The 9576-nt window shown below is 46.4% G+C and overlaps 1 protein-coding gene across 3 annotated transcripts in view; it reads right to left on the reverse strand.

The window, feature by feature from the left end:
• The window catches only part of Cdca7l (cell division cycle associated 7 like), a 40089-nt gene extending 31095 nt beyond the window's left edge, over window positions 1-8994 (reverse strand). Inside the window, exon 1 of one of the 3 annotated variants that reach the window (XM_008841455.3) lies at window positions 8928-8994. In XM_008841455.3, the coding sequence (XP_008839677.1) occupies window positions 8928-8951 (24 nt within the window). In that variant the 5' untranslated portion in view covers window positions 8952-8994. Of the gene's footprint in view, window positions 1-3908; window positions 3981-8927 lie in introns of those variants that run through there. The other 2 variants (XM_008841454.3, XM_029567528.1) reach the window with 2 other exon arrangements.
• Between the last annotated feature and the right edge of the window lie 582 nt (window positions 8995-9576).

Below are 9576 nucleotides of genomic sequence, written 5' to 3' on the forward strand. Positions count from 1 at the left end.
GGAGCTGTAGATAGTTGATAGCTTCTGGGAGAGAGTCAGTCTTTAATGGTGTGGCTCCCATTCAGTTGACCCTGCTCCAGTAATTGGCACCAAACCCCAAAGTATATGGACAACACAATTGGGGTTCATGGGTTATTAAACTTAATTTTCATTTTAAATGAGAGCTGCACTGGATCAAGATATCTGTATGTCAGTGTTATCCTTTCCATTTCAAAGTATTTTTCACAATAGCCAAAAGATAGAAACAACCAAAATGTCCATTAATGGATGAATTTTTTTAAGTGGTATGTACCTATAAGGGAGTATTATTCAACCTTCAAAAGGAATGAAATTCTGGCACATGCTACCATGTGGATGAACCTTGTAGACATTATGCTGAGTGAAAGGAGCCAGCCACAAAAGGAAGACACTGAATCATTCCAACTGCATGAGGTACCTAGGATAGTCAAATTCTCAGACAGAAATTAAGATAGAAGCTACCAGGGGGTGGGGGAGGGAGCAGTGAGAAGTCTTGTTCAATAGGGACAGTCTGGGTTTAGAATGCTGAAACAGTTCACTAGAGAGTGGTGACAGCTGTCCAACAATGGCAGTGTACTTAACTATGTGTTTAAAATGGTTGGGGGGGGCAGGGAGATGACTCAGTCAGCAAAGCACTTGCCTTGCAAGCATGTGGAACTCATATGGACCTGGGTTCAGGTCCACTGCATCCATGTAAGAAACCAGGAGAGGCAGTGCACACATTTAATTCCAGTGCTAAGAGGCAAAGACAGGACAGCCCTGGGGACTCACTGGCCAGACGGTCTAGCTGAATCAGTGAGCTTCAGGTCTCAACACCTTTAATCCCAGCACTCAGGAGGCAGAAGCAGGCAGATCTGTGAGAGATTAAGGCCAGCCTGGTCTACACAGTGAACTCTAGGTCAGCTGGAGCTACAAGGAGACCTAGTCTCAAAAAAAAAAAAAAAAAAAAGATGAAGAATGAGGAAGGCACCTGATATCGACCTCGACTCCACATCTACACACACACAAATTAATTTTTTAAGGTTAACATAGCCAGGTCACTGGTACATACCTGTAATCCCCAGTACTTGAGACTAAGACACTGAGCATTCAAAGCCAGCCTCAACTACATAGTGAGTTCCAGGCCAGTACATGCTACCTGTTTCAAAAACCAAGCTAATACAAAAGTTTAAAATGGGGGGCTGGGGAGATGGCTCGATGGCTAAGAGCACTGGCTGATCTTGCAAGGACCTGGGTTCAATTCCCAGCACCCACATGGTAATGAACAACCACCTGCGGTTCCAGTTTCAGGGGATCCAATGCCCTCTTCTAACCTTTGTGGGCATTGCGCGACACAGATGCACCTACCTATCTGCAGGCAATATACTCATACACATAAAATGAAAATACTTTAAAAAGTTGAAATAGCTCATTTTAGTCTATATATCTAGCCATAATAATAAAGTATCTCCCTCAACAATTAGTGTCAGATTTTTAAAGAGGAAGTTATATGGGGGAGAATCAGACAGGTGTTCTGTACAGGTTAGAAGGGCTAGTTGGTAGCAGACCTGAAATTCTGGCAGAGTGCCTGGGAAACAGGTTACACAATCACTTGGAAACGACTGGCTTACTTCTATACCAGGCAGTGCGACAGACAGGAAATGTGATGGCAATGTCAGCGCTTCCCTAGACACTAACAGATGGATTACCCACCTGGACAAGGTGCTACTGGCATTCAGACAGAGCAAATGACTTGTTCCTGGGGACACTTCTGCAGGCCAATTGGGACTTAACAACCCCGAACTGCAAACCCCTCAGTAACAGGAACAACTGCCTCACTGCCATCACTCCAACTCAAAAGTGAAACCCACATAGTGCCACCACCACTCCATCCTGACCCCAGATCATTCGGATGACAACCATATATCAAGTCCAAAACTGAAATATGAGCACCGTGGTCCACCTGTCCACTAAAGGGCATGTCAGAACATCAAACAACCCCAAACCTCAGTCAGTGGCTTACAACAAAAATAGTTTCACGTTTGAACTACATATTCATCATTGCTCAGTCAAGAGACTCTGCTCTAGGCCTTCCACACACCAGACCCCAGTCAGAAATGCTGACACATCTGGAATGCTGGCAGGTGCAGCAACAGAGGGGATGCGATTGGTAATTATGTGCTGGGATGTAAAGAGTCCCCTAGATGAACACGCAGTGCTTCTGCTAATAGTTCGCAGGCTGATGCAAGTTAAATGGCCTTTGCCTGTTTTAAGGAGCCAGCAAAGTGCAATTTTGTCCTTTACCCACAAGGAAAATGACCAGAACACTAGGATTGAGTGCTAGCAACATCCACACTGACCTTGGAAGGCATTCTGGAAGCAGAAGGCATTGTATAAATGTTAGTTATTAAGAGTAAAATGGTCCCAGCCCTACTTTGCCCTACCATCCATTCAGCACATACTTATTAAGCACCTACTGTCTACTGGGTGCCACACTGAGATGAGACCTCATATAAACAGTGGCAGGGTGAGAGACCATCTCTAGAATGTCAATGTGGTCTGATAAATAGGAATTAAGTCTAGAAGTCCCCATAGGGGCATGTCATCCAGTGGCTGGAGCCTGGTCAGGAAGCCTGCTAGAGGCAGTGATCTAGCGCCCATATGCACAGGTGTCTACACAGATGCCAGGTGGAGATGGTCTGAGAAGGCTCAGGTGTACACAGGACTCCAGAGATTCTGGTCACTGAAAGGAGGAGAATGTCCTGTGCTCACTCCAAGTGAGCAATGTGAACCAGCTCTTCAAACTGCAGGGGATGGAAGAAGCCTCTTTCCAGAGGACCCTCTTAACATACTTCTGCCTGGCTAAGAGCGCTGTCACCATGGAAAATGAACCCAATCACCTCCGGAGGACCCATGCAAGCAGCTGACACCACTTGGCTCCTGGCATTGTGCCCAAATGAATGGCACACTCACTAAAGTCCTAATTACAATCGCTTAGTTCAAGGAAGGTTGTAAGGACACAGTCAAGTCTCTTGCTGAGTGCCTGCAGCTGGTAGTGTAGGGGAAGCAGCAACTGTTTGTGCCATCAGGTAATGGGAGGAACAGAAGATCTCTTGTACAAGTGGGCCAAAGTCTAAATGGGGCCCTAGGACATTAACTACCTTGAGAAAAAACTTCCTGAAAGGAATAATACCTGGAGTCACTTGCTGGGAATCTGAGAGGAGAGGAATAAACAATAGTATTGCACTCATCCCTAACTTTCTTAACAACTCTTCTTTTAAAACCAAAACAAGGACACCAGACATTTTGAGGACTCAGGTTCCGTTCCCAGCGCCCAGCATCCACATGGCAGCTAACATCTGTCTCTAACTCCAGTTCCAGGGGATCCGAACCCTCTTCTGGAGACTTCTGTGGGCATGGCACAAAACGGGTGTACTTACATACATGCAAACAATACACTCATACATGCAAAATAAAAATATTAAAATTTTTGTCATTAAAAATATTCTTAGGGAATTCAACATCAAGGAAAGTTTGATTTCTTCTTTATTTATTGCATGGGGAGGTGAGAATTTTCCAATAAAAAGATATTGGAGGGGAAGGGAAATGGGATAGAACCACTTTTGAAAGTTAAACCTGGAGATTTATTAGGAAATTCCAGCATGGGGGCTGCTACTGGAGGCCTCTGGGGAAGGCATAAATTGGCTCCACATCAGTTCAACAGAAAAAGCCAAGAGCTGTTCGAGAATGTCCCACGATGTCCCAGTCCGTCACAACTCACATGTCCACTCACTCTACTCAGACAGCCCTAAATCAGCTTATTGCAATTTAACAATTAAGGGCAATATGCCAGGTCCTCTATCCATGAGCTGGATAACTATTGTTTGACCTGCCACATGATTTGAACTCACCAATCACTTGCCTAGGGAAAATCTTGGGGCCCTCATCACAGAGATGGAAGATATCCAGCAGGAACAGGGCTGGCTCAGGATTTAGGTTAAAGGACCCAGATATGCAACGTGCTCTTCAGGCTATTCAGGAACCTCTAGAGGAGGGAAGGCTTCAAGTTGGAGGGCTCTCCACACAATTGTGCTGTTTCTTTGGGGTTCTGGGGAAACAGAGGCAGGGATGTCCCAGAAATTGAGAGCATGTAACACCAGGAACTGCGGCCTGCATACCTGGCAGCCCTGGCTGATCACATCACAGGCCTTGGGGATTCCATGTACTATTATTTCTTAAGGTTTATTGAAGCAACCCCACAAGGGGAAAAGTGCATACATTGTTAAACACAGCCTGGAGTATAACAGATTACAACCAGCATATGCACCATCAATACTTTTGATTTTTTTCCCTCTTAGAAACCACCTTGTAACAAGTGAACCTGTTGTTTAACTTCTAGATATCCAACTTCAATGAAAATATAATTTTAGGAAAGCTACCTTGAGAAGACTGTTGCTGAACTAGGCAACACTAGGCCCAGATCGCACCAATTTCCCCACTAGACCCACATGGCACTACACTGTGGTCCTGGGCACAGGTTGGGTCTTCCATGCAGACCAGAGGGCAGTAAAGGACAGACCCTTGAGGACAACTCACCACTTTCCCCCAGGCTAAACATACTACTAGAAGCTCTAAATTCTGGAGGCAGCAGTGACTGCAGCAAATAGCTTTCATGACCCACCTCAGCAAAAACATACAAAAAACAAAAAAAAAGACAAAAAACAAACAGCTTTCCTTAGCCAACAGGACAACAAGAGAAGCGCCAGCCTCAGGAAAGCCAGGTGTTGCAGGTTCCACCAAATCAGTCCCATCCCTCTGAGATACTAAATTTACTACAATATTTCAATGCAACACCAACACAGGCCATAAGCCATGCACTGCTCCCTCTCTGGAACATAATTACAAAGCTCCTTTAACAAAAAATTTTGTCAACGGAAAAGATATAAAATACACATGTAGTCAGTGTAACACTACAAAGATATTCGATATGAAACTATAAAGGCCCCCAGCCACCCAGAAAAAAGTTAAAAGACCAATTAAACTACTACAGCTATGCAAGAAGTGATGCTTGTGCTACAGGCCAACACCACTAGGTGGAAATCTCCAGAATATGAGGCTGAGGGAGCACAGGAGGTAGAGCAGTATTCCCATGTCACCTCTATTAATACATTACTTATACCCTATAAGCCCATGTAAAATTGTTCCCATGTTAAAGCTGTGTGCATCTTACATACCCAAGCTGACTTTTGTAGAGTTTAATCTGGTGAGACCCTGGAAAAGGACCAGACTAGGTGCTCATACCCTGCTGCTCTGGTTAAAGGAGAGGGAAATCATGACAGCCCCTCAATTCATGTGGTATATTGTCACATCCAATGTCCTTGATTACCTGGTGACATCATCACTTACACAAAAATTTGTAGCCTCCTCACTTCAGTGGGAGTTCCAAGGCCTGGCCAGGTGCTGTGATGCCAAAGGCCAGAGTCAGACAGAGGCTCTGGAGACAGAATTCTAGCCAAGGGAAAAATCCTGTCAGTTGCCCCTGGGGAAAGCAGTCAATTTAGTCTTATCTTTAGAAAGTAGATCACACAATGCATTTTACAATAGTGCAGGAAGAATTAAATCCCAACTTTAAGCCTGACTTACAAACGGAAGTGACCATTTCCTTTTCTTACAAGAAAAGGATGGTTCTGAATGTCCCTGCCTACACTCCCAAAACCTGAGGCTATCTGAGGATCCCACTGCACAGAGGGAGAACAGCCTGGGGCTCTGGCAAGCAGACAGAGGGAAGAACAGTGTTGTGGTTTTCGTTCTTCTACTACAACTAACAATGCCTGGAACAAAGTATATGTTCAATAAACGTGGACAAGTAAGCTAACCAGTTAGTAAGTCCCCTGACAATTATGAAGAAAAAAACGGGCAGAATGCATCAACTATTCATTTGAGCCCAAACTCAGGCCCCTGTACAGTGAGACTTCATAACGTTTTTGGGTTTGCACGCGGGGTGCTAGCATTTACTGCCACGGAAGATAAACTCTTGAGTGTTAACCTCAGAGATACATTCACTAAGTATGCCTCTGCCTGATCCTTTTTCAAAATATTCACTGACCATTGCTCTTTATAAAGAAAAAAAGGTCCCACTAATATTTTCCTATCTCTATCCCCACCCCAACTTAGAAGCCTTTTTATAAAATAAATCTAGACAGTGGAGGCAAAGATCTATGGCATATTAAAGAGTGAAGGAGAGCTGTCAATGACCATTTAAAATCAGTATGCTAGGGTTGTCCAGCTCAAATGCTCCACTATATTTCTCAGTACTCTCAAGCATTAGTAAACTGGTTGAACTCAAATTAGCTCATGGTTTCTGCCCCACATACTCGATCAGATCAAAATTGCTGTGACCTCTGAGAATTCAGCCCGCCATGGATGGAGGGTCAGAAATGAGCCTTTCAAATATATGACTGTTGAAGTGACAAATCACTGTCCTTCCAGAAATCGCAATCGAGCCCTCTGTGACCAGCTTAAGCCACATGATTATATCAACACCTAAAACCTTTCCCCTCACCCCTCCAACAGCATGCAACATGCACAGTCACGAGAACATTAACTATCATGTTCTTCTCAAAGGGTCCAACCTGCAATCCCGAACTAGGACGAGGACAGTGACATTCAGGCCCGCCAGTTTGTCTGCTAGGAAGCTAAGGCCCTAGGTCTTATTAAGACCTTAGTGAGGGACCACACCCCTACCCTGACAGGGTATTAAGTGTACTGACACCATTGAAGAACTCAAGTATATTGATATAAGTAAAAGACACAGTGGTCAATCCAACAGAGACCGGAGGTCTCCAAGGGACGTGATCACTGTCAAAGGACATCAAATCCAACACACTGGGTGGCAGACAGAAAAGGAGAGACTTGTAGTTCAGAATGCATGAAGGTAGTTCCCCTCGTTCATGTACTGCTCACAAAATTCCCAAGCTGTTTGCTTTGCTGGAATACCTTGGAGAAACTGCTACATCATCAAAGGCTGGAAATTATATTTACGGCGTGCAAGAGATTAAAGCTCACTGCCCGCTGGACCCAACCACTGTGGGTGTACAGTCACTAGTGCTCACACACCTTTATTCATAAGGCCCGGGACTGTGTGAAGTACATGAATTTAACATCCTGCTGTGCCTGAAAAGGTTACTATAAGTACTCTTACCAGCACTCACCTGCCCACCCCACAGAACCATTCTCAGCTAATTTAAATTAAAAGACTGCAATCTGCTCACATTTAAGTTATGATGAACTGAAAAAGGGGAACATTTCCAGCAGGAAAAAAAAATCATCTTATATATATTAATTTGCTCTAATTGGTGCATAATGGGTTAGATATAATTTGTGGATCACCCCCACACAGTAAACAGTTTAATATTTTAGAACTGCCAAAAATAAGCCTCACTACTTGAGGATAAAATGTTCACTCACTTCCAGCTCCAGTCTGGGACATCCTGAACTTCCAAAGACCATGAATACAAAGATCAAAGTTGCAAAGAACTTTTAAGTACAACAGGTTTCAGAAGTGACAGAAGATGTGAGGAAATTCACCAGGTCAAATCCCTTTCCACAAGGCAGCTCGATGGCAGAAGAGTGCTTGCCTAACATGGACAAAGCCCAGGGTTCCAGCCTCAGCACCTCAGAAGCTAGGTGTGGCGCATGCTCAGAATCCCAGCACTCAGGAGGCAGAGGCAGGATGATCAGAAAGTCAAGGTCATCCTCTCCTACACAAAAGTTCCAGACCACCCTGGGATGAATGAAACTCAAGTCTTAAAAAAATAAAAATAAAAATCCAAAGGTGGTGGTTTGTTAAGTCCTGGAGACTGAAAAGTCTTAGAAGCATAGGATACTACATGCAAAGGCCCATGGTCACAAACAAAACAAAACAAAATGTAAGTCTGAACTTGGGTCCAGACTGTTTCCCATGTTTTTACTATCTCCCTTCACTTGGAAAATTTTTAAAAATATTCTCACAAGTGTCAATCTTAAGAAAGGCATTCAGCAATGACTAAATACACAAAGAGGCCATTGGTGACCAGCTCTTCATTGGCCACCACTCAGGTAGGTGACAGAAGCCTGGGCAGGTGGAGTTTGGCTCGGAACCCCGGTGGGAGGGTAAAAGAAGAGGGGGACCAAGAATCTCAACCTTCACCTCAAACACCTGGGCACCACTCACAAAGGGATAAGCGTTTACCATGCCTTTGTAGCGTTATTTTTAATTACTTCTAAAAAAATGTTTTCAGTGCTTACTTCTATATAAAAATGTGTGTGATCGCTTAGTTGTTTTTACTAGAGCTCATCTCAAAGTAGAGAAAAACTCTGAAACTACACCAACAGAAATCACGTTCACAATCCTACGTTTGGGAAACTTGTTCTCAAGTGCCAGTGAGTTTTAAGACCTGGTTGGGCCTGTAACGCAAAACAAAGTTGCCCACATTTGTCCTAAGTGGAAACAAATTTCTTGAAAACATTTATGAAAGTTCTAGAACAAACCCCAAATTAACAACTCCTTTTAAACTCCATTGCTCAGATTGGCCTGGTCTGTGTCTCCACTTTTTTTTTTTTTTTTTTTAAGAAAACCTGCACTTTTCTTAAACTTCCTGATCTCTGTGCCAATTGGTGTGGGGAAAGTTGGGTGGCCTCTGCCCTCCCCCGTGCTTTTCTCTGGTTCCGGAGCTCTGCGCCCCCCGGCTCCCGACCCGCACCTCTTGCAAACGCGTCCCCCATCAGGGTCCCAGGCCGGGCCTCGGGACCTCGGGTGGCACCGCCGGGACCCACGCGCACACCTGCAGGACCGGGCGCTCTGAAGTGAGCGCCAAGGCCACGTTCTCAACCCGAGGCTGGGTCCGGCAGGGCGTGGAGAAAGCGCGTCCCGGCTGCAGCCGGACCCTCACCTGGGAGCGAGTCTGCAGCTCCATCTTCCAACCGGGCTCAGCCAGCACGCGGCACGGGCCTGGCGCGGCCCCGAGCACGCTCCTCGGAGCGGGCCGGGAGGAGCGCACTGCACTGGACGGGGGACGGTGCCGCACCGCGCGCTCCCGCACAGCCTCGCCGGGCCTCGGGCCCCGCAGCCGCCCACCCACCTCGACACCTGCGGACCTTGCCTCGAGGGTGGAGCGGGAGCGCGCGGAGGGGGTGCGCGACCGGTGGCGGCTGGCGTGCGCGCGCACCGGCTTCCCCCTGCCAGGTCGGCCAGCGGTGGAGTAGTCCAGTTCGGGTTCGCTGGGGAGAGTGAGCGGGACGTGCCGGCACGCGCTCCAGCAGGCACCGGAGGCCACGCGTGCCCGGGGCCCTGCAGCGCCAGCGTCCGCGGTGATCCGGGGCTCCGCTCCAGCAGAGGATTAAGTGGGGGCTGCAGAGTTGGCTTTGTGTTGTCGTTGGGAAGGGGCGGGGTCTGCGTGCCTCCAGAGCATTGGCTGCCGGTTGCACTTTATGAAACCGGTATCCCAAGTTTTTTGGCCCTGCGCAGGCAGAGGGGACCTCACTTCAAACCGGACAGCAATTACACGCGGTACCCCTGCGCACCCCACCATTGCAAGTTAG

This window comes from Nannospalax galili, unplaced genomic scaffold (assembly GCF_000622305.1).
Source record: "Nannospalax galili isolate Female #2095 unplaced genomic scaffold, S.galili_v1.0 scaffold158, whole genome shotgun sequence".
Classification (NCBI taxonomy): domain Eukaryota; kingdom Metazoa; phylum Chordata; class Mammalia; order Rodentia; family Spalacidae; genus Nannospalax; species Nannospalax galili.